Genomic DNA, 25,475 nt, shown 5'->3' on the forward strand with positions numbered 1-25,475 from the left:
ACCGGTCTAAGGCTGGTGCAGCACTGCCTCGTAGTCCCTCACTGCTGGGAGGACAAACTTCAGGGTAGCTGGCAGGGGTGAGAGAGCAGAGGCGGGCGCTTGGCTCAGTCCATGCCGTATACAATCCCGATGTGGCAGGGCCCACAGTGCTGGAGCGCCCAGAACCCAGCTGGTCACTTGCCCACGGCAACAGGGCTTCCATGGTACGGAAATCTTCTCCCTTTTTTCTCTCAAACCAGGCGACTGAGGCTGCCCTCCTGCAAGGGGCAGGGGAAGGCATCATGGGGGTGTTGCTGTGCAGGCGAACACCACAAAGGGGCAGGGGACAAACACCAACAGCAGGAGCTGAGCCACGAACCGAGACAGCTCCTATCTGCTGCAACTCCAATGAAGGCAGCTGACCCCAGGAACCAGCCCAGCCCCCAGCAAGTAAAGAGTGGGACCCACTGCCACGTGCTACCTTGGAAAGATGGACAACCTGCATGGCCAAGTCTGAAAAGGCCGCTGACCCCCTGCTCACCGGGTGCTTCCACCGCTGCACCAGCTCCACTGACAGCCAGCGAGCAAGTGTCTGCTGGGAAAGGTACCACGTGCTACTGAGCCACCACAGAGCCAGCTAAAATCCAACCCGCCTTCCCCCCAGATCTACAGAGTACAAAAGTCAGCCTCCAGCATCAGGGTCCCAGGACTGCGCTAGCAACCGTAGGCTCTAGTTCATGCCACATCACATCGTGCCAAACTAAGCCGGCCGACTCTGCTGGGGAACAGGTCTTTACTCATGCTGGAACAGGGTTTGCTTTGCTTGTCTTCCCCCTCCCGGCTTTCATCTGCTTAGACTAGCATCTGGGAGCAAGGGCTGCGGCGTCCCTAGCTGGCCCGCTAGCCCAGGCATGCCTGGATGCTCCCACATTGCAATCACGTCAGCACACAGGCTAGCAGCAGCCAAATGCAGCCTGGCAGTGCCAGGCCAACCCGGCCGCTACAGGACAGACCCACAGTGCAGAATATCAACTCACTCCGTCCCATTCATCGCCATGTGCCCCCGGACCCCGGGGAAGGAGAGGAGTCCATGGCTTCCAACAAGCATTTCTGGGATAGGATCCAAGGCATGTTAACAATCTTCTCACTCTCCCTCCCGTCGCCAAAGCCAGGGCGGGCTGCCAAGGTCAGGAGCTTGACGTGGGTGAGGGGAAGGGGATGGGCTGGAAGCCCCGCTCTTGGGGTTGAGTGCAGAGGAAAGTGCCCTGTCTATTCGCATCTTCCAGTTAACAGGGGCCTTAAAGCCCACCCATCTAACTAACAGCCCCACAGGTGGGGCCAGAGTGAAAGATGCAACTATTTTTGGGGGGAGACAACTAAAGAAAAAGCAGGACAGGCGTGACATGGGGGTTAAAGGGTCAAAATGTGAAAAAAGGGCTCCAGAAGGGGACACCAAGCAGCCTGCGCCCTACCTGACAGCCAGAGGGACCTGTCCGTAGCGCCCAGGTCCCGGAGGGAAGGTAGGGGTGGCAGGCCAGGCACCCCCAGGCGGGATAGCTCCTGCAGCCACAAGAGGTAGCAATGCAGATCTCTGTCCTGGCCCCAGGGATATCTGAGCAGCTGGGCCACAGGGACTGAAGTTCGGCAGCACCAGGCCTTTCCCTTGGGACATAAGGGCTCCGGACCTCGGACCTTGCTACGATACCAGCTGGGAAGGCTGTGGCACGGGAAGGACTTAGTGCTAGGAGCTTGGCCGGCTGCCTACCGGTGACGGAGCACTGAATGGAGAGCTGATCTGGTCAGCAAAGGCCACGCCATAGGCAATGAAGAACCAGTCACGTGCAGCTGGACTGGGGGGCCTGGCTGCTCCTCTGGCGATGCCTGCAGTCAGTCGCACATGCTTTCCTCCTTGCGAGGTAAGTACAGGTCCACGGAGCCAAAGAAGACTGCCCCTCAATGGGGTGAGCAGCAGGAAGCCAGGTACAAGGACAAGGATGGTGCATCCCAGGGGAGAAAGCAGGAGCCACCGAGCACAAGGAACACAGCCAACAACAGGCTCATAACTGCCCTGGAGACAGGGGCAGTGGAAAGTGGCTCAGAGCACAGGTTCTCATCAAGATGCAACTGCAGCTGCTGTGCTGTGCAGGTCCCCTTTGCCCCGGTTCCCGGCTGAGGCAGGCAGGCAGTGCTCTCAGCCGTCAGATCGCCTTTGCACTTGATCTGCTGTGGTTTGAGGACCACAGGTGGGTGGCATGAGAGCTAGCATGCACATGTACATCTATCCCAGAGGAACCTACTCCTGACCACCATTACTCCTCTTACTTCCTCCATCGCTGCCAAAAGCCCTGCTGCTGCTTCCCTTGCAGCCTTTCCCCAGGCTGGAGATGCCCCATCAACCCGCATGTCTCTGGGAATGTGACAAACCCCAGCTGCGGGGTCCAGGGAGCCCGAGGATCTGACGCTACTCCCGTGCAGACAGCCAAGCCCAGGAGATGACAGTGAACACCCCAGCCCCAAGACACCAGCACTTCAGCTTTGTTCCTCTGCTTTGGGCAACTGCAGGTGCAAGCAGCAGGCGCTTGCACGGTGCAAGGCTGCTCTACGCCCTTCTGCCACAGGGCTGGAGAGGAAACTCTTGCCCGCTAAAAAAGGGGAAGTGGGTATGGGGTGTTTGTGGGGGTGGGGGTCAGGAAGGATCATGCATCTGTGCAAGTGGGGGAAATTCCCGACCTGCTGCACAACAGGCCCTGCTGTGGGTACAGCTCCCTCACTCCAAGCTAATGCAGCCCACTTTCTCCCCAAACACTGTCCTCTCCCACCTCTGGGGTAGACCTTGCCCCAAGTGCCTGGCTGCAGCTCCTTGATAACTGGACCTGGTGCTCCCCGGACGGTGACAGTAGGGGTTGCTCCTCTCCTTCGGTGGCTCATGTAGCACCCTCTACCCAGAGGGTCAGGGGTCCAACGGAGGGCTGAGACAGTTTCATACAGAGCACTCACTCACTGCCAGAAAGACTGGGAAGACCCTTCAGGATGCCACACCCCGCTGCTAAAGATTACCTGATGCCTTAGCCAGGCCTTCATGCCCAGGAACCCCATGTCTGGAAGGAGACAAGGTCAGGGACAGCCCCCTGCAGGGAAGGGCATGGCCAGTGGTACTCCTACAAGCAATCCCATCCATGCAGTGGAGGTGGGAAAGCTGGAAAGGAGGGGAGCTCTTGCGCATCTTCCACCTAGTCCATGGTCGGCAACCTCAACAGACAGCAGGCTGCTCTTTGCAACCAGCCCTCTCAGATGCCCCAGGCCAAATGTGGCCTGCAGGCCATAGCTTGCCCACTCCCACTCTAAATCACTGGTCACATAACACAGGACTGTTCTCTCTGGTACGTCTTAATTTCTCCTGGCCCGTTTAAACCCGGCGCACACACCCTTCCTAATAGGAAAGTCACTCAAATGCCATCCCAAGGTCTCCAGGCTGAGCTGCAGCACCTCTGTAGTTCACATGCACCACTCTGGGAACGACACCTCGCAGGCCGTGGGCGAGCCCCTTCCCTACCCAAGAGGCGGGTGATGCTCTGGCTGGGGGGGCGCTTCGCATCGGCAATGCACTGCAAGGATCCGAGCTCACAGGCACGGGAGCCAAGCTAAGGGTGATTTTTTAATGCCCAGGTACTGATCCTTTGAACGGTTCCCACCACGCGCAGCTTTGGATGAGGTAAATGGATGTTGGCAGAATTATCGCCTGTGGCTGAGAGGTCTCCCAGACCTCTTGCCAGGCTGAGCATGTGTCCCCTGCGAGCCAGGCACCCCATGCCGCCCAGTCAGGTAGGCAGAGGCTGTGCCTATATAAGGGAAAGACAGCTGACAGCCATGCACGGCTCAGAAACCTCAGCTTCCTGCTAAGCCTCCTCCTCCTCCCCACAACAGGGCCTTTCCGTGAAACAATGCAAGCAAGAGAGCAGTCAGGCTGCAAGGACACTACGCCGCTAATGTGAAAACAAAAGGAGTCCAAGCAAAGAGGCGGTTAAGCCGCATGAGTCCGAGGCCAGGTAGGGCCTCCGGTCTAAGCAGGGAGTGCAGGCTCCCCCTATTCCTAAAAGGCAGCAGTGGCTGTCATGAGAGGGAGGCAGATGCCTCGCTGGAAGGGGCTTTCTAAGCCTCCTGTGCCCCAGAAAGGATCAGTCCAGCAGTGGGGGCGACATCTGGTGCAACCAGCATGCAGGCACCCTGAGGTGACATCCCCAGGGCCAGCCCTCCCAGGTCTTGTTCAGGACACCGAGTGGATGTGATATCTGGGGGAGATGGTGGCAGGGATGAGGTTCCCTTGGCCAAGGAGGGGGCAGTGACCACGTGGGAATGGCTGCCACAGAAAGCCAGGACCAATGTGGCAGAAAGCATGGGCAGAGGCAGCCCAGGGCTGGCAGAGCCAGCATGCCTGTGGCTCGGCCTCCCTCTGCCCAGCTTGCTCCCATCCTGGACACGCGCCTGTGACCGGTTCCCGTTACTTGGTGCGACGGAATGTGGCCCATCCCATGCTCGGCAGGACAATTTCTGGGGCAACCCCAGGGGCAAAGATCCTACACAAAGCCCCCAGGACGAGTAGCTCTGGCTGAAGCCAGCAGCCCCCTCCTCACCACAGGTTTCCCTGCAGAACACAAGACTGAGGGCTCTGCGCCAGGTACCCACGTGGGCAATGCCAGCCCAGCTCCCGGAACAGGTCCCATTAGCTCATGGCTGCTAAACAAAACAGAGCCCCCGGGTCCTGTAGGATGCCCATTTCCAACAGCCCCGAAGGGGAGATTCTAGTCCAGCGCAGGGTGAATGCTAGGCCCAGCTGCTAGGGCTGTATCCACACTGCACAGGCTCTGGGGCCCACTTTCTTCCAAGGGCTGTTGTGCAGTGGGTAATTTCCAGCGCATGGCAGCAGCTCAGAGCATCTCTGCGGTCCCTCCCACACATCCTGTGCTGTGAACGCATGGTGCATCATGTCTCCGTCAGCCCTGAGCAGCGGTGTACTGCTGGGGTACATGTTTAACCCCCGGAGGCCCCTGCCAGTGCAATGGGACCTGGAAATGCCGACCGCTCAGCTCTGCCCTATATAATTCCCCTCCTGCAGTGGGCATGGGGCGGACAGCCAAGGACCACCACGTTTGCCAGCTCAGTGCACAGACATGTGCAGCAGAGAGGAATGACGCATGCGCAGCCATGATACACAGCATGGATGGAGCCTGGGACTGGGAGCCGAGGATGCCTCTCCTCTATCTCTGCCATGGTGGGACAGCCTGGCACTGAGAACCCATTAACTATGCCCCCTTGGTTTGAGAAAGCCTGCCAGTGCCCATGCAGGGCCAACAGCACAGGTTTGGGGACCAGATCATGCCCATGGATAGAACTGATTCTACTGCAGCAGGACTGACCCCACCACACAGGAGGCGAGTGCAAGCCCAGGCCATGGGAGAGCAAAGCAGTGAGCCAGGGTTTCAGTTTCACTGCTGTGCTACCAAGTGTACTACCACCTTGCTGATCCCCGTGCAAAGCAGATGCTCTGTGGGTGCCACAAGCTCCCCACCCCTGGCACGGTACTGGGGTGGAACAACAGGTAGCCAGCGCTTTGGGGAATGAAACCCAGAGCTGATTCCCTGCCCTTGCCCCACTCGAGTGCCCTGCTCCCTCGCCCTCTGGCCTTCCAGCTCATCAGGCCAAAGCCAAATGTTCACTCCCCATCCCTGCGCCCTGGTTTTCACTCCCTGAACAGGCAGCAATTCCTGCTGTGTCTGTAAGGCAAATCGGCCCCGGGGGACAAAGGTCTAGAGTCGGCTGGGCTGGTTTATACCTGTGCAACTTAAAACACCAAGTTCAAACTGGATTTAAGCGTTGATTTAAGTCATTAGTTGCAGCCTTGTTCTATATTTGCTTTCTCTGGTTACTTCCCTTAAGTGGACCGTGCTCTGTGCTTGGTACAACCATGAAAAAGCACTTACTTGCAACCAACTATCAACGCTGCAGTATGCTTGTACACTGCAGTAAACAGGGGAATCATTACATTTAATCACGTTTAAATACAGAATCATAGAAAATGAGGGTTGAAGGGACCTCAGAAGGTCACATCTAGTCCAACCCCCTCCTCAAAGCAGGACCAGCCCCAACTACAGCATCCCAGCCAAAGCTTTGTCTACCTGAGGCTTAAAAACCTCCAAGGATGGAAACTCCACCACCACTCTGGGGAGCCTGTTCCTGTGCTTTACTACCCTCCTAGTGAAAGAGTTTATCCTAATATCCAACCTCAACTTTCCTCGCTGCACCTTGAGCCCATTTCTCCTTGTTCTGTCATCTACCCCCAATGAGATCAGTCCAGCTCCATCCTCTTTGCAACCCCCTTGCAGGAAGCTGTAGGCTGCTATTAAATCCCCCCTCAGTCTTCTCTTCTGCAGACTAAATACTATACATACATACCATACATCTGTGTGGCTTCTTAATTTTTACTTTTATTGTACTAGGAAATGACGATGACTCTTCTTATTTATTAGATAATTTCTACTTAGGATACAAGTCAAGCTGCGCTGGAATGTAAAGTGGAATCCAATTAACATGTACCAGAACAGCATCTCATTTATTAGTCAACTAGAACTACCATAAGGTATTGGCTGCATGACAATATTCACCAAACAGGTTTTGCCTTGAAAAAAATAAATAAATAAAGGAAATATTAATTGCAGCCAGCTACCTGACAGACTGGACGTCAGGCCAAGGCTCCAAACAAAAGTATTTAGGAGCTGAAAGCTGCAGAAAGGGCCTAATGGAATTAGGAGCCTAACTCCTTTCAAAAATCACCCCTTATAGTCAGAAGAAGGAGCTCTGACGCAGCTTTGTCTTATGTTTATACTCTTGGCTGCTCAAAAAATGGGTGAACCCTGGTATATTTTCTGGCTCTTTGTGCCTCCAGCCACAGGTCCGTTACAATGGGATTTTCATAGCAGTCTCTCTCCAGGATCCCCCCTAAACAAGGCACAAAAATTCAAGGCAGGTTTTATATAAGACACTGTCTTCCCCTGTGTCTGAAGGGAAGGAAGGAATAGCACGGACTTGAGTAGGTGTCTGGGAAAAGGAAGGCAGTGATACGGCCTTGAGTGGGTGATCAACAGGCAGAAATCGGTGAACTCCTGGCAGACCCTGAAGAAGGAGACCTGACCTCGCTGTGCCGATGTAGGGCGGGACTGGGCTACCACGCTCCCCCAAAAGGAGAAGAGTTTCTTGAAAGCTGGAGAGTGACAAGTCCACATCCACTCCTGACTTTCCTTTATAAAGCTCCCAGCTCCAGGACAAAGGCTGGAGCCTGAGTGGGCCCCTGATGACTAAGGCAGCAAGGAGGACGCTATCGCTGGAGAGTTTAATGAGGACTGAGATGGGAGGAGCGGCACGGTTCCAGGACCGTGCTATGTAACCTTGCCAGGCTGGGCTAAGGTCAGTGCCCTGAGAAAGCCTTTAATGCTGGGGTTTGCACAAAGCTTACTGCCTCAAAGATGTTGGAGAAACCCAGCCTTTTTTCCTGGACAGTTGCACCCCCACAATAAAGCCTCCCTGGGGGGAACTCAAAGATTGCTTTACTTGAAGAGGGTGATTAATCTATGGGCTTTGCAGACAAATAAGATCTTTGCTGACAGTTTTGCGCTCCATGAGATCAACAATTGCTTCATCCAAGGAAAAGCTCTGAATTTCCCTTCTCCTGGACGAAGGATGGGTCTGATGCAAGAGGAGATCTCTGTGGAGACCAAGGCACGCCAAGCCCAAATGCTTGTTTAATCAGGCTTGAGTGCAAGGGCCTCCTTGGCTGCAGAAGGCACAGCATTAATCGCTGCGCTACTCTCGTTAGGGTTTGTACCGTTCTGGGGAGCCTGGGGAAGGCATAGCAGCAACCTTCCCCGCATGGCAGGAAGTCATCCACCCGCCTGCACTACAGGTCCTGATGCAGACATCGTGGGGTGTCACTGACCTGTCCCGATACAGAGGTGGCTCCCATCAGCCCACTGCATTGGCCAGCGATAGACATTTCCAGATGTAGGTATTGCTGCTAATCTCCTTCCTGTCCTAAACCTCGGTGCACCTCTTCTCTTGGGTGAGCTATGCACAGAGACTAGAAACTCTGCTGTGCTCACCATGGGATAACTCCATGGGGTACAGAGCATCGCGTTCTTCCCAATAAGTAGGAAAAAGCTCTCTGACACGCTGCAGGTTGCAACCAGAACAGATTTATTATGCATGGAAGCAGCTGTGTACCACGACCTCAGTGAATCATCGTGCTCCAGCTGGTAGATGCCGTGGGAGATCTTGTTGAGGAAATCTGATTTTGCCACATCCCTCAGTTGTAGGCGTGGGGAACGTACCAATGGATCGCCATCTCTGCCAAGCAGCGTGATGAGATGCCCTGAATTTCTGGAAAGGTACGGTACACACATTGGATTGCTGAAGCTTGCCTGTGTATGCGGTCAGAATTCACAACAGACTCCAGAGGGAAATGGATTTGGGTTTCCGTCGCACCATTTGGTTTCCATTAGGGCATATTCATCGTCCATTAGCATTCTGCTGAGACTAAGCTGAACTGACAATACTCAGCCTCAGCCCAGACCCGTGACCCACTTCCCTGACATCACGTGTCCATCTGTCCTGAATCCAAGATACTCCTGAAGAAATGCCTCAGTCTTTATTCCAGCTTCTTCTCTGTGCAGAACCCTGAAACCAGGGTCTTGATCCTCGGGACAGCTCCGGGACCACATGCCAGATAAAATGACAATCAAAGTCAAAGTCAAGATATGCTTGCCATGAGCTTGCAGAGGCAGCAGTATGGAAATACTCTGCCAACAGCCTCCTTCTAAAGCATGGATGTCTCCAGGCCTCTCTGGAGGTCAGATGCAGAGTGAGAGCATAAATGTTCCACTCTGAACTGGAGGGTAAATGATTTGCAGGCTTTGCACAGGCTGCCAAGACAGGGAATGGGACAACGCTGTCCCTGAAATGCCTGCGCAGCTCAACTGGATGCCCTTCCTGGCCACCATCCAACGGCCTCTTTCGATCCCAGTTATCAATGGCCCCAATTAGGAACAAAGGACTGGAACGGACCTCCTAGGTTGAGTCCAATCCCTGTCATCTTGGACAGCCACATCACAGCCCTGCTCATAAACAGAGTCCCACCTTCGCACGCTGAACATATTTCCAACAGGTGCGTACCTCTCTGAGACCTTAGGACAGTGGTCTCCAGCGGTTCAGGCCCCTTGGGAAATGCCAGCTCTTTGCTTTCACTTGTTTTGCCAACTCTAGAAAAAGCCTAGAGCAACCCGCAAAGAACTCCATAAGTGGTTTCTGAAAGCGTGTAAGCCTGGCACCCGCTAGGGCTGGAGAGGCTGTCAATGGCTCTGCATTTGTTTTAGCTACTGCTCCATTGCCCACTTCCACTTGCTATATGATCTCCCTTCCTTGCTCAGCACCTGGCAGGTGGCACTACTGTAAGGCGACTTGTCCAGTAACCAAATAGCCTCAGCACTCCAGGAGGCTTCCCAAGGTTTGGCGTTCAGATAGCTGGGAACCCCCTTGTCCGAGCCCTGGGCCCAGAGCCCATGCATCTCCATGCAACTGATGGAAATCTCTCTCTCCTCTTTTCAGAAAGAGGACCTGTGAGTTTTAGGCAGAGAGAGACCGCACTCACAGCACTGATCTGGAAAGCTGCACTTGGGGTTGAATGACAGATCGCGTGTGCTGGTTTATTTTTGTTGGCCTGGTGCCGGCCTGAGACCTTCTGCTGCCCGGCAGAAGGGCTGAGACTGCCTGCCTGGCACCTCATAGTATGAAGGCCCATCCTTGCAGGGGAAGTCCCCACAGTTAGACATGCCACGTCTGAGCACCAGAAAAATCAGCCACATCTAATGCTAAGAGCAACCCCAAATGACGCAGTCATTACGCACACGGAGGCACCTCTCAGCCGTAGGTCCACTTGTCACGCTTCCAGCATGCACGGTGAGGGGTCTTGCCTGTCTAGGACAGCTGTGAATACTGGGGCATGGTTTCAGAAGACTCTTTTAGGGAAGACCAAACCGAGCCTGTCCTCCTGGGATGCTGGGTTGTTTTAAATCCTCTCTAAAGAGGTGACCTGGCCTTTCTCCTGCAAGGAGGAGGAGGAGGAGGAATCATGCAGACACACAGTGCATGCAAATAGTCTGCTCCTTCTGAGGGTGGCTGGAGGAACCCAGCAAAACCGCCAGACAGATTATCAGGGGAAACAGCACTGCGTTATAATGCGCTTCCTCTTGGAGAGCTTGTCTTCATCAGCTTGCTTCAGACCTGGCCAGCAAACCTGAGCTAGAGATTGCTCCAAAAATGTTTCAAGAGGCTACTACTCACCCTTGCTCTCAGCCTGGGAAGAGGACCTCCCCTCCTCCATGCAGGCCCCTTCCCATTAGCAGGGAGGCACATGCCCCTGGGGGACAGAAACACTGTGGGGCCGGGCTCCCCACCACTGCCAGGGGCTGATGGGGCCAAAGCTGCTGCAAACAGGCTGACATATCCAAGGTAGCAGGTCTGTGGTCCTCTACACCAGAAAAAAGCAACCAGTCCATCCTGAGCCAAGGTGGCCCAAGGACACATAGCCACCAGCACACAGGAGAGCGAGGTAGCCAAGCACTGTGGTCCCCCAGCAGCTCCCAGCTGGGTCACCTGGGGCCAGGTCTCAGCACAGGTCCTGGCCACCTGACCCGTTTTGCAACCATCCCTTCGCTGAAGTGGCACTTACTACTCATAAGCCCACACGAGTCTTGCTGGAAGGGCCTGGCCTGGAAGATGATGGCTTCAGCGCTAGGCCTTGAGACTACATGATCTCCTGAGGTCCCTTCCAACCCTAATTTTCTATGATTCTACAGCAGGAGAGATAAGTCCCTCGGGGATCTGATAACAATGGAGGAACCACATGCAGACAGTGACAGTCCTGCAGGCTGACAAGGATCTCTAAGGGCACCAACAGCAGCTTCTAGAAGTCACTTGTTAGCTACTGAAATCCATTAGGAAGGGAGGGAGTAATGACCGCAAGACCTGCAGGGCCTGAGCCTGTCCAGAGTAACTACTGGATGGGAGGCTTTGAGTCCAGCCTTGTTTCTCCTCCCACACGTGGTCTGTCTGCTTAAACCAGATGGGGCTGCAGGTTCCCACAACCCTGACAGCAGCAGACACATGTGGATAACACCCAAATACAAAGACCAGAGCCCAAAAGACCCACAACAAGCAGTGCAATGTGTCACAGAGAGACTGCTTCAGTCCAATGTATTAGAGCTGCAAAATTGCCCGAGATGGAAATCTGAGCGAGAGGATCCTAAATAGACTCTGTGACTGCAAAGCATGAGTCACAGGATGCAGCGCGCCAGCAGGGTGCTGCCACCGGCTGCTCTACCGAGAAAACGAAAGCACACGGCACTGAGAAATGCGAGGGGAGCTAGTCCCGATGGGGACTGCCGCAGTGGCCCGGCCAAGCACCGCGACGCACAGCTCCCAACTGCTGGCAGAGCAGCTTTGGGGACATCTGGTCCCAAAGCACAAGAGATCCTACTGTCCTAGTCCTAAGAAATGCACGAGACACTCTGGCAGCACAAGGACCGCCCCCGTGTCCAGATGAGACAGACGGTGAGAGCACAAAACTGCCGCATGCTTGAAGGAGAACCTGCGAGAAGAGGAAGCTCATCAAAGGGCTGTGAAGTCAAAGGCAGGAAATTCATGTCCTTCCTCCCCCCCATGCAAGTTATTAAACCGCCAGGATCAGAGTCACAAAGGCACCAGGTCCAATAGGAACGGCCAGGTATGAATGAGCACCACGGTCATGGGGTTTACATGAGCTGAACAAGTCCCTGGCTCTTGGGGAACTGAAAGCCAGCACCGTGCAGTAGGTAAATGTTCAGCCTGCACATTGGGACAGCTCGGTGGGAACGGGAAGAGCAAACTGCCACAGCCAGCACAGCAAACAAGGCTTTTGCTGAGTGCACAATGCCCACAAGCAAAGGGGTGGATTTGCCAGACCACAGGGGAAGGAGAAAGCGATGAAGGGGACTGAGTGCACTTCAGAGCTCTGCTAGGATTCATTTGCCTGGGTCTTCATTACACAAGGCTCTTCTCAGCCTTCCTGGATGCGTGCTTTGCAAGCTGTAAATGATGGGACACTGCCAGATGCAACTGAGACTAGACGGGCAATGAAGAAATACCCGCCCAACAGAGCTCTTCAAGACTCGCAGGCAAAGTCTGGTCTGTCACTATGACAGGCAAAAGCAACCCTTCAACTTATGCAATGCCACTGCTGCATCTGAGCTCTTCTATGAGAGACCTAGACAGACCAGGCAGGAGGCCCAAGCCATCTGAAGGGGAGGAATCAAAGCTCAACAAGTTATGTGGGACCTTCCTCCTGCCCTGGCACTGAGCTGCTCTCGAGTTTGAGGTGGCACTCACCAAGCCCTTGGCAAGACTCGGGGATCGGGCCCTGGGGAAGGCTGGCTCCAGAGCACCGCACTGCGACTGCAACTTCTCCACCCAGTGTTACAGCAACTCCCAGGCTCCTAATGTCCCCTTTCTGCCCACTGCTTGCCTCCCCACCCCCAGGTACAGACAAAACCTGGGCTGACATATAGACTCGGCACTTTGGCCAACACGCACGGAGGCAGATTGCCCCCAAGTTATTCAGTGGCCCTAAACATCTCATTTGAGTTAAATATTATCAGTTCATTTGACAAATCAGTAGCAGAAGGCAGCAAACTGCACTGAGGATTCCCGGGCAGCGCCAAGAGCAGTGAACACATTGGGGCTAGGACGGTTGTCTGCTGTGCAGGGCCTAGGCACGAGCTGGCAGGTCAAAGCCAGTAGAGAGGTAATGGCTAATGCCAGAGGCCTGGAAGAAGACAGGGATTCAAGCTGCCTCCCAGCAAACAAGGACCACTCAAGGAACAGGTGTATGGCAAAGAGGAGGCACTCAACTCTCCTCAACTTGGCAAGTACCACCTACAAGTGCCCACTGCTGACCCACCCCCGGTCCCACTTCCCAGCCAATGGCTCCAGCCTGGTGGCCCAGCAGGAACAGCACACGTATGATGCCAAGGCAGTGGTAAGATAGATGCAAGAGAGGCGAAAACTCGTCTGCCCACCTCTCCTAGGTCACAACAGGTCTCTTACCCACAGCACATTGCAGTGATGGGGCCTGCAGTGTCTCTGTGGCTCTGTTCACATCCCTGCTGGGTCCACCTGCTGTACAGCCTCTTGTTTCTGCCCCCCAACCAAACCCCTGGCGAAGCTCCCCCACCCACACTAAACTCAGCTCCCTCCGTGCCTGCACCGTGCAGGTATTTGCAGACCCACGTCCTTTTCCTACAAGGGAAAGACATTTGGCTCTTCTAGTCTTTCCCTGAGAATCAAGCCCTCCAGCTGTCTGATAATTGTTGCTGCTCCTCTCTCAAGAGCTTGCTGGGAAGCAAGAGGTCTGGAGAGGAATGCAGTAATCCACATGCAGCCACGTCACAGCAAGAGAAGGGACGGCCTCCTGGCTCGCGCAGATCTCTCTCGCTTGCAACGTAAGGAAACCCATGTCTGAGCTGCTGTGCGTTCCCCCCACACCTCCCTCCGGCATTGCCACTTTTTCCCTCCCTGCTGAACAGGGTTTTGCTCCATTTTCCCAGCAAACTGGTGGCATTTCCTCATAGAAAGTCTCAGCCATCGTGTTCAGCCTAGGTCAACCATTCTCCAGGCCTCTGTGTTATTTTGGTGCTGGCTGATAGTTGCAGCTTCTCCCTCTTCACTGAGCGTCAACTGCAAATTGTATTAGTGCTGTTTACACATTCCCTTCCAGCTCATTGATGAAGTCTATAATTAGACACTCTAACGCAGATCTCTGCCTACCCTAGCAGACAGCTCCCCTAGCACTCATGGCTCATCGGGACCCGCTGCATACAGGCCTTCAATTGATATCAGCGTCGCATTCAAGCCGGGCAGTGCCACTTCTCCACCTGTGATTGTGGCAGCAAAGCCCTTTGCTAAGATCTAAACCAGCAGCTCAATGTATTTAGACTCTGGGCCCCCATCGGAAAGTGCCAGCTCTTTGCTGTCACTCGCTGCTCGAGTGCAGAAAAATCCTAGAGCAATTCTGCAAAGAACTCAGCAAGCCCACGACAGGGCAGGATGCTTGTGACATGCTGGATTCCTATTTGACATCCCGGGGTTTATCTCGTGAGTCATGTACCAGTGTCTGTAGCACCCACAGAAGGATCTCAGGGGTGCCAAGCACCCTGGTTGAGAATCACTGATCTAAACATCCCATGCCCCCAGCTTCCGTTCACCCAGTTAGGATGGCTAACATGGGCCAAGTTCAGGACGGGAGGTTCTTTACGACCCCTTGGCTTCATGCTGCCTGGGATTCCTTCAGCGCAAGGTCCTCGGAGATCTCCCAACACCCCCCCAGGGGCCTGCAAGAGCCTGGCGTCACTGTGCTGGGTAAGTGCCTGGTCTGCGACAGCAGCTGAGGCAGAGGGAGGCGAGGAGGTGCAGTCACCTGCACAGAGGCAGGAAGGAACTGAGTCTGTCTGTCTGTCGGGGCTGACTCATGCCCAGGCTGGCTGTTTTGAAAACTCCTCCTGTGGCAGACATTTCTGCAGAGGGAAAGTCTAAGGCGCTAATGAATACAGCACCTGAGCTCTTTATCTGGCTGATAACATGTGGGATTCCCGCCCACAGATAACTGCCTGCTATAGGAAACATGCCTTCCTTTTCTCTCCTAACAGGGAAAAGCTCCCCTCTTCCCAGTACGGACAGAAGGAATGAGGAGCTCTTCACTTACTTCCCTGCTGCATCGCACTGCATGCGCCTTCTCATCTACCATTCTGTCTCGGCCTCGCGGCCCGTGAAAGTCTGAGCACATGACCCGTTTCCATCACTGCACCCCCAGCCCTGCACGGTGCTCAGATCTCGCTAACAGACAATGCCGAGAGCCCCCTTCAATCTGCATGACTGCCATGTCTTTCCCATCTCAGAAGGGCCCCGTGCATGGGTCCACCAAGCAGTGATCTGAGAACCCATGAAAATCACCAGGGCTTGTTTCTAAATAAGGCTGGTGACGGCATCGCTTCCCTGCTGCTGCTCCTGCCACCGCTCCGGAGCCTGAAGCAGGCAACTGTCCTCCCTGCTCCGCTCCTAGGCAGGGCTGAATGGAGCCGTTGTGCGCCAGGGGAGGGGGAAGACTGTGCCCTTGCACTTGGCTCCCACCCCAGTGGCGTAGGCATGCAGCTGTACAAGCCCAAAAGGGTTGCAGGGCTTGGGGAGCGTGCCCCCCAAGAACCCCGCTTTCCACCCTGCAGCTGCTCGGCCTAGGGAAGGCCCTTCCTGGGTGCTGAACTGCTGCGGTGGATGAGACGGAACAGCTCAGCCAGGTACAAGATAAGCAAGCTGCCAAGCTTTATTTACCACAGACACAGGCAGCCATGCTGCCAGCACACGCACGCCTGATCCTAGCACGCTCAAGTGGCCACGGCCTGGTCGGCACTGCAGAAACACACCAGCCTTTGCAGCCAGCATCATACCAAAGCAAACCGCAATGTGGGTGCATGTGCGCCGCTGCAAGCCCTGCTCACATCAGGGCAGCAGGCATCAGCTTTGGCCAGACCAGGAGCTGAGAGGCTGAGCGCTACAGGGATGAGCTTCTGGTGGGGTGTCACACTCACACCCTGGAGGGCAGACGGGCCAAATCTGGGCTTTACTGCTTCTGGGGCTTGGCTCCACTGCTGCTGCCTGTGCATGAGTGCAGAGCAGGGCTGGGGGCCCCAGGGTCCGTCACTATGCTTTAGCCTGGCTCAGAGTAGGCCTCTCCAAGGAAACTTCCTGGAGAGGTGGTTAACACCTAGGATGCCACAGCTGGCACTTACTGCCTTTATTATTCACATACAGTCACATGCTTAGCTTGGAGATCCAGAGGTGCTGACCTGCTGTCAGGATCCATGGCGGCAGGCCGCGCTCCCTGCTATGTGGGGTACAGAACTGCAATGAGCACAAAGAGTCAGAGCAGGCAGGGCTCCCTCTGCTCCCTGCAGCCTGGGCCAGCTGGGGAGAAGAGGATAAGCCAGATCCATTCCTGATTTAGAGAAAGCCACCCCCCTGCACGCAGGCCTGGGCTGGGAACCGGCCTGGCATCTCCTCGCTGTGAATCCCTCAAATTAGAAGCCGCCAGAGCCTGAGCCAGGACGAGCAGCACTGCTATAGGAGCAATGATTTGTCCACTGCCCCGTGCAAGCAGCTCCTTTCCGGCAAGGGCTCTGCCAGCCCACCCAGCCCTGCCAGCGATAGGCAACAGAGCTCACTTCAAGTATGAATGCAGAAAAAGCAGAAGCCAGGCAGCCTGATGGGGCCGCTGCGCTGCTCCCTGCGGTCCCCACGAGCTGGGGCCCTGCCCTGTGCCCTCCCCGCCCAGGAGCTGAGAAGGGAAACCCGTCCAGGGCAGGGCTGCGAGCAGCTACCAAATATGCAGACTGCCCTCCACAAACGGACACGTGGCTGCATTCAGGCTCCATGTAAATAGAAAGCTGATGTGACTCCTGGCAAGCCAGGATCCTCTTCCTTCCCCTCCCAGCACTCCTCTCTTACTCCATGTTACTGCCCCCCAACAGCTCTCCCAGGCAAAAGCCCTCGCTCCCTGGACCTCCCCGGCAGCCCGTGTCCCCCACCGCATCAGGACAGGCAGGGATTAGTGGGCTGAACCCCCAAGAGAGCCTGTGCTGCTTCTGGGCAGTCCCCTGTGCCTCAGTTTCCCCATCCAAAAAATCAGGAGGAGAGCAATGGTCCACGTGCCCTGCCCCGGGAAACAAGTCACCAGGGTCCCCACCTCAGTGAACTCGTGCACAGAGCCCCTGAAGAGAAAGTGTGGAGATCCCCACCAGAGCATGTGCCAGCTCTTGCATGGGAGGATGGGATAGCGCAGACCCAGGGTCACAACAGTGCTACTGCGGCGCTCCCTTGCTAAGGTGAGGTAGCCGGGGGGCCTACAAGGGCAGGGGAGGAGGAAAAGGAAGATGACAGGGCTTGCTGGCACGTCACTGAACCACCCTGGGGATTTCTAACATGCAGCAGTGGAAAGACTTGTGCTCTTTGCACCCTGCTGGGACTCCAACCCTGTCCAGATCTTAGGGGAGGCTGTCCCCCCACCCAGAGAGGGTGGAAATCCCCTTGGCACTGACTCATCCCCACCGCTCCCCCAGGGGCTGCAGATACCACAGCAAGCGGGGTGACAGACGAAATGCCCACGCTGATGGAGCGGATGCCACAGCTGCCCCAAGTGGCACAGGCCAGAGGCAGCGAGGGGCAGACTGGATAGGGAGAGAGCCCTGTGGCCAGGGGGGCTTCTCCCACCAGCACCAGCCTTGCCATTGCCTACCAGACCAGCTGGCAGGGTAAGGTCCCCACTGGTGCCCTGACAGTCCTTCCCACAAAGCCAGTGCCAGGCAGGGGAACCATGGCAAGGACAGTGCCATCAACAGTGATCATGGATGTCGCTCTGGCCAGACAGCCCAGGACACGCAGACCCACACTGACATGGCACTAGCTCAGTCACACCAGCTGCAGTCAGCTGGAAGCAAAGGCCAGGGGGTCAGTAGCTCAAACTTCCCCCCTCATCACACCCAGCTCTGCCATCCTGCAGAACAGCTGGTAGGAAATGAGCCTACGAGGTCCCGTGCCATCACCCTGGTGGGAAAAGCAGCTACCCTAATGCAAACCCAATGGAGCTCTGACCACGCAACACTGAGTCGCCACTGCAGTGGCTCCAAGTCCAGCCTGAGGAGCTCCTGGGTGAAGGCCAGGGCACTCCTAAGCAAGCACAGAGATGGGCACAGCAATACCCCCAGTCTGACCATGTGGCTGATGTGCTGCATAGGGCAGGCACGCACTGGGTTTCAGCAGGGCAGGGCACCCTGACGCAGAGCTCAGTGTATTGTTGCTTTGAGCAGTGGGGCAATGGCCATGCAAAACGTTACCGGGGCAGGCAAGAACCTGCGACCACAGTCATCATAGAAATTAAGGGCTGGAAGGGACCTTGAAAGATCAGAGTCCACCCTGCCTGCTCTGGGCAGGACTATTGCTGAGGCCAAATGATCCCAACAAGGCGTTTGTCCAGTCTCCTCTTGAAGACTTCCAAGGTTGGGGACTGCACCACCTCCACCTCCCCATGGACCTCCACAGCACTCCGTTACTGCACCCCAGAGCACCAACCCATGTCCTCCCCTGCCCTCGTCAGCATAATCCTGGTTGGGGGACGCCTGCTCAATTGCAGGACTGTGTTTGGGGCAAGGCAAAACTCACCATCTCCAGCCTAGGCTCATGACTGGGATAGTTCAGCTTCCGGCATTCAGGCCTTTTTGTTATGTATGAACTTAGGTCCATAAGGAACTGAATCCATGGGACAGCTCCTGATAAACCAGGGATGGGAGTGCAGCGCCAGGGTGCCAAGGGAGGACCTGGGGCCTCATCCACACACCAAGGGCTCAGTTGTTATAGGAGAACGCAGCTCTGCAACAGGAAGAATAATTTCTCCAGCAGTCGCATGGACGGATTGACCAGAGCCATGGAGCTAGGCTCCAGGGCAGGGAGCAGAGCACAAGGAACAAGACAGGCCGCTGCTGTCCGCACTAAATGACTTCATCCCAGACCTGAACGGCAATAACTGAGCTTCCGAGTCAAGCCTGCCAGCCCCTTCCCGCCCCCCCAGCCTGTGCCGACCTCCCACGGCTCAGCTCCACACACAAGTTTTTCACAGCCAGTGGCAATGAGGAGCCTAGCAAGATCCCCGGGCCACAAACCAGCTGAACAAGTGGAGAGCTTGCCCAAGCCAGCAGAGCGTTTGGGCAGCAGCACCCAGGCTGAAGGCATGATGCACAGGGCCCGGATGGAGAGGAGGGATTCGAAGTCCCGAAGGTCAGTGCAACAAAAGGAGCTGCAAAGAGGCAGGGCCTCTCCGCTAGCAAGAGGTGCTGTGCGCCCAAGCCATCAAGCTCCTTGGGTGACGGACTCTTCTCAGAGGCCAGTAGGGGTTGGCTCCCCACTGCAGAAAACTAGGCATCCATACACAGGCAGCTGTGGGCCTGGTCCAGGACACTGTTGGCTGCCAGCTCGCCCTGTCACTGCGCTGCAAGGAGTCACCACAGCCCTGGGTGCAGCTCAGAACTCACTGTGGAGGCAGGGAGCATGGGCTGGGACTGAGATGCGCACACTTCCCTCCCACGGCACTGCCAGTCCTTCCCGGCCTCCCCCCACCTTCTGCTACCAGTGAATCATTCACACCGCAGCCCTCAGGCCCACCTTCAAGCTCTTCTTCGTCTTGATCTTCCCTCTGCAGACTGCCAGTGCCGCTGATTGCCTGGCAGTTTCTACGGATGGGAACTAGCGTCTCACACGAGCATAAAAAGGATACGAGCCCAGACATCCCCAGGGCCACTCTGCAAAGCTAACGTAAAGACTGAGGAGTGTGGTTACAGTGACTGAGAGAGAACAGACAGGCCCAAAGTTAAATTACAGAATCAATGCTTCGGGGGGGGGGGGGGGGGGAAGGAAGCAGAGATCCTCCCTCATTTCCCAAGCCCCACATTCAGGATCTCACATTCCCGCTGCGATGGCTACAGAACTTGCCGACCTGTCAGTGGCAGGACAGCGATGGGGTCGGCAAGGGCAGGAGGTCTGGAAGGGGAGAGGCAGACACGGGGCAGGACTCCAGAAAGGCATCTTTCCTTGGGCCCATGTCTGGGCTGCTTGTCCTTGGCTAGTGCTAAGCTAGCTGTGGAAGTCCAGGCGCACCTCTCCCAGGGCATCTCACAGCTTGCTGCAGGGGTACACGACACCTTTCAGCGCCTAGTCTTCCACACCCAGGAAGCAGCCCTGACTTGGCAAGCAGAGCTGCCTGCCATTGGTGGAAGAGCTGGGAGCCAAGAGCACAAGAGGCTTGAAAACATCCTCTCGCAGAGCGTGGGACAAACGATGACATAGTATGACACACGTACTCCCATGTGACCAGCCGCTTCCTTCAGCTGGGGCATACTGGCTCTCAAAAATACTGTTCTTTGGAGGCTCTGACACACGCAGCCCTCTCTCCTGGCACAAACACCCACAGCCGGGCACCGCACTGATGCAGAGGGACTTGGGCTGCCTGCAAGGCTTCGGCCAGCTGTAACGCATGCCCCAATTGGACAGAGGGGCTGAGCACGCTGCAGCGCAGGGTGCACCGTTAGGGACTGTGCTGAGCTGGAGGAAAAGCCGTTGAGCCTTTGCTTGCAGGCCGGAGTTACAAACATGCCAGGTGTGCTGGCATCCAGCCCTGCCATGGTAGGATCCCTCAGTGAAACAGCCCCCGGCTAGAGGCAGCGTTTGCTTTACCCCATGTCGAAGGGCAAGGGCAGGGCTGGCTGCAGGGAACGGTGCTTTCAGAGGCCAGCATGACTCTGCACTGGCAGGTCATCCCTGAGAGGGCCAGGCCAGGCTTCCTGGCACAGAGGATGTTTCTTGCCAGGGCAAGACCGACCAACCTAAACAGTCTTGTGAGCATGACAGGTCCACCCCCAGCACAGCCCCCACAGTCAAATCGCACTTCCTGCCTCTCTCAAGTACCACGAAAAAGGTTTCTCTGACTTTTGGCTCTGTACAAAGCCAGGGAGAGAGACTAGCTTGAGGTGCCAAACTGCTGCTTCCCTCCAGCCTCCACCCTGAGGAGCCCCAGCCCCCTGATCACTTGGCAGTAAGCACAGCACTCTGCCACAGTTGGACCGTCGCGCCATGTGCAGGCTCTGGCAAATCTTGCTGCAGAAGGACTTGGGAAGCCTGACTCCATTAGCCCATCCCAGCAACCCGGAGGCCTGGCCTGCCAGGTCAGATCCCCAAAGGGCTGTGTGTACCTACAGTGGGCTGCAGGACAAATCTGCTTCGTTTTCTCTTGGTAAAGAGGAGGCCAGGCCCTCTGTGGCTGGGCACACCAGTTCTGGCTGTCAGGACCAACCCAACCAGTAAGACAGTGAGTCACTGTGGCTGATGCAAGAAGCATTCTCCAGGCTCAGACACCACCCAAGCTCCTCCGCGGCTGTAGGAGCACGAGAGCAGGAAGCGAGAGATGGGGAACAGGCAGCACTGCCGAAGGGACCACAAAAATCAGCCACCCGCTGCTTGGAAATGAATGTTAGTGGTTGTGCCCCCAGGGGTTTCTGTCCACAAAAAGCAGGGCTGCAGACAGCAAGACTCAGACTGAGAGGGTACCAGCCCCTTTCACTCCTCCTCTTGTCTCCTGACGAAGTTACTGACCCAGTTCTTCTAGCTCTTGCTCCAGGGAAATTGGTTCACAGACCGAAACCCAAAAAACTAAGGTCCCTCTTTTCTCAGCTCCAGAGGGGTGGCAGCCTTGGGGCCTGGCGAGCAATGCTGCATCCCTGATGCTGCTAATACTCAATGCCCAAAAACCTGAGAGAAGAGACCAAAACAGTACAAGGAGAGCGGCCCCAGCTCCACAGAGCCGAAGGCTGCACTGAACCCCCTCTAACTGGGAGGAACCAGAGCAGCTTGCAGCTGCTCTTCTTTCACAGTCCAGCATCATCAAGGGCTGCCCGAGGGTTCAGTGCACGGCCCGCAAAAGGTGCCACGGCGCAGTGGAGCTCAGCAGTCTGCTAGCTGCCTAAGGACTGTGGCAGGGGTCTGCTGCCCAGCGTGACGCCCGTCGCACGTCAGGCCCTAAACTTCCCCTTTAGCACGGTGCTGTTTGCACATGTGTGTGCAGCTGCTCCACGCACCCCTGAGCTGCATGTGCAGGGGAGGGGCAACTCAGTCACGGTCTGCAGGTGCCCGTCTGTGCAGCGCAAACGCGACAGTGCGCGAGGGCGTAACGAGCGCCAGCCAGCGGGAGAAGCCGGGCACAGAGGTGCCCGCTGCGAGGATCCAACGGATCGGCTGGTGTCAGCTGCTGGTCGATCCGGCTCGGATCCGTTCTGCAAGAGGCGCTAGCTCACACCGGGATTTAGCCCCAGGAAGTCCCACTGCTCGTGTAACGCCAGAGATCAGGCTGCGCAGTCACAACGATGCCTGCCCGCTTGAGTGGCGCGCGGCCGGCACCCCGCTCTGCTGCACGGCATGCACAACCCCTCCCCTCCCCTCCCGCAGACAGCCACCAAACCCCAAGGCAAGGGAGACAGCCTCGTTCGCTCGCTCCCGCCCTTATCCGTGCAAGCCCACTGTATCAGGCCGACTCCTGGCAGTGATGGGGAAGCATCGCTGGGTGCTGCACGTGGAAGCCCGGCTGGGAGTCCTCCGGCGCCCCGACACACTGCCGCGCCGCGGGGCCAGAGGGACCGCTTTCGGGGCCGGTCAACCGGTCCCACCAAATCCTGCCGTGGGGGCCGCGCTCCCTGCCGCCGCCGACCCGGCATCTCCCCACGGCGCCCGTACCCTCTCAGAGGGAGGCTGCTCCGCGAGGCACCGGGGGGCCGGGGCCGGGGCCGGGCTGCTGCGGCCTGCACCGAGGGGGGGAGGGGGGCTGGACCATTCACCGCTGCCCTCACCGCCCCCCCGGCCCGGCCGCACTCACCGCGCTTGTCCATCTCGTAGCCCACCAGCACGAAGTAGTCAGCGAGGCGGGCCATGGCCTGGCCTGGCCGGGCCGGGCCGGGCCGGGCCGGGGGGGGGGGGGGGCGGCCCGCTCAGGCCCCGCCGCCCCGCTCCGCCACCCGCCCGCGGCCACCACCCGCCGCCATCTTGCCTCCACCCGACCTCCCGGCCGCAGCACTGCGCCTGCGCCGCACGGCGGAAAGGGGCGGGGCCTCGGGAGTGCCCGCGCCATTGGCTGCCCCCGGGGAGGGGGCGGGGCCGGTCGGACGCCGGGGTGGGCGGGGCAAAGCCGGGCACGGGGCATATAAAGCAGGAGCTGCGTGGCCCGGCACTTTGTAGCTGCAGGCACATATAGCCGCAGCTGCCTATGGGCCCGTACAGCCCCGGGCCCAGATGGCCTCCAGCCCATCTATCTCTGGTAAATGGGGCCCCAGCCCCATGTAGACCTGGCTCCATGCGGCCCCAGGCCCGTATAGCCTCTAGCTCCCATATAGCTCCTATAGGCTCAGTCTCTGTGGCCCCAGGCCCATATATAGCACCTAGTCCCCAGCCCATATAACCCTGGCCTAATATGGCCCCAGGCCCATATAGACCTGGTCCCTTATAGCCCCAGGCACCCCCCTGCCCAGAGCCCCCCCGGGAGGTGGGGGAGAGACCCCGGGGGAGCAGCCGGAGCCGGCACCGCATGACCCGGCTTCTCCAGGGAAATGCAGCTGGCTGTGGGGTGCAGCGTGGCCCGGGCGGGGCAGGGGGGATGGTTATCCTCGGCCGCAGAAACCTCAGGGGAAGAGGAAAGGGCTGTGCTGCATCCTCCAAAACCTCAGGCCTTTCCCCACGTTTCCTGCGGGCCGTTGATCCCTGCCTGACGGAGCAGCCGGCCGAGGCGAGGCAGGGACGCGGTCCCCGCGGCCCAGGCTGCAGCTGGGGTTCGCGGAGGAGCGCTCGCACCCCGGCGGTGCCCTGACACCCCGCACGGGGCCGGGCTGGACGGGAGCGCAACGAGACGTGGCCCCGGGGGCAGGACCCGAAGTTCAGCCACTTGCACGGACCAGTGCAGTGGAGCGGGGGCTGCAGGGTTGAAGCCTCCCCCAGACGCGCTGGGGCTGGGCTGGGCCAATGCTCCTGCCGGCACCAGCCCCGCAGGAGCCTGCCTGGCGGGTCTTGCCCCTGCACTGATGCTGCACTGGGGCAGGGAGGGATTTCCCCCCTGCTCACACTGGTGCGCGCTGTGGGGGTTTGCCTTCCTCTGCAGCGGGGGCACGGTCGCAGCCTGGGCTCTGCAGCCCCCTGGCAGCAGCAGGACGTTGGTGGCCACAGCCCCCCTGTACCCCAGGGTTTCCTGCTGGGTTTCTTGGTTGCCCTGGGGGGTGCTCGGTCTTTGAGTGGTCTTGGGCAGGCAGCTGGGGCCAGAAGCCTTGCCCTTGGGGCTAGGTCTCATTGTGCACCTGGGCAGCACCTCCCAGCTCTACGGCAGTTGCTATTCCAGCCTCCGATTGTGATTTCCACTGCTGTGGATGGCCCCTGTGCCTCCCCCCTGGGGAGCTTGCTGAGGGGGTACTACCTGGTGCCCCCCCCGCAGCAGGGCAGCACAGCGGCTATGGCCAGAAGAAGCCAGCAGTGCTCAGGTCAGGACATCTCTGGCCCCAGAGCTGGATAGGGGGGCCCCACGCGCCCACAACCTGTGCAGCCCGGGCTCCTGACCCCTGGGAGACGCGGGAGGAGGAGGGCACCGGGTGCTTGGAGCAGGCAGCAGCTGCCACAGCTCCTGCTCCCGAGAGGGTAGCATCAGCAAGGAGAGGGTCCCAGCACTGATCACCAGGCGCAGCCCCAGAGACGTCCTCTGCCAGGGTTCATCCTGCACACAGGCCATGCCGGGTCCAGGCCACGGCGGCGGTCAGATGCCCCTGCAGTGGGCTGCCCTGGGAGCCTGGGCAGGGCTGAGCTCGGGCGGTGGACCTGGTGGGTGTGGGTTCCTGCAGCACTGGTTGGACCATTGCATTTTGGTATGAGGAAGAGGAGAGGCAATGCCCTGGATGACTCTCAGGGCATCGCCCACTGCCTGGGACTCTCTGCCATAAGCCAGGCCGGTCACGGTCACAGGTCTGGGGTCGCAGCAGCTCTGAAGTCCAGACCCCCTGGAGAAAGCTGTACTCCAGGAAGGTGGAGGGGGCTGCCGGTTGCTGGTTGCATGGACCCGGCTGGCATAGCCCAGTGCCTTCAGCTGTGGTTTCCAAGAGCCCTTTTCTGAGGAAAAGGGACTGAAGCAGGCAGGCGCCTCCAAGCCGGGATGCTAAGTGCTCAGCTCACAGGCTGCTGATCATGATGCCGCGTGGTCCGGAGAGCAAAGAATCCTTTACCTTCCTTCCCACACCCGCTGCCCTGCTGCCTCATTGCTGCAGCCCTCCACGGGCTTCACACGCAGAAAACAGCCACTGATGTAGTGAACTTCAGCTCACAAAACCTCTTGCTCTAGCTATCCGTCTGCTTTGGTTAGTCTGTAAGGTGCAAATCAATCCCGCTTTCCACCTCTTCAAGCTTGAAATCGCCTTGCCCCTGGAAGCAAGACTGGCAGCTGCCCCTGGCGTGCAGCCACCCCTGGGAGGGAGCAAGCGGGGCAGTGGTACCACACCCCACAGCTGCTTAGCAGGATGTGTAATTAGTAGGGGCAAAACCTCATTAACTGTGGGGTTACCTGAGAGCACCTGGTCTTCCAGCAGTGATGGGGGACTGGGACTGACGAGAGGCACTGCCAGAATTGCTGGGGACCCGGGTTTGGTGCTGCAGAGAGGCGAGGACGAGGTAAAGCACCCAGGGCACCTCTGGGTCCAGCCACCAGCACTGCATTGCCCCGCATGGCAATAGCCAGGGAGGTGCAGAGA

At 57.6% G+C, this 25,475-nt stretch overlaps 1 protein-coding gene across 3 annotated transcripts in view; it reads right to left on the reverse strand.

Annotated features, from left to right (window-relative positions):
- The window catches only part of SBF1 (SET binding factor 1), a 95,087-nt gene extending 72,328 nt beyond the window's left edge, over positions 1-22,759 (reverse strand). For 2 of the 3 annotated variants that reach the window (XM_090041394.1, XM_090041396.1), the window contains exon 1: positions 22,577-22,759. In XM_090041394.1, the coding sequence (XP_089897520.1) occupies positions 22,577-22,631 (55 nt within the window). In that variant the 5' untranslated portion in view covers positions 22,632-22,759. The remainder of the gene's footprint in view (positions 1-22,576) is intronic. The other variant, XM_090041395.1, reaches the window with a different exon arrangement.
- Positions 22,760-25,475: the final 2,716 nt, after the last annotated feature.

Source organism: Crocodylus siamensis, chromosome 4, assembly GCF_052110815.1.
Source record: "Crocodylus siamensis isolate JL-2025a chromosome 4, ASM5211081v1, whole genome shotgun sequence".
Lineage (NCBI taxonomy): Eukaryota > Metazoa > Chordata > Crocodylia > Crocodylidae > Crocodylus > Crocodylus siamensis.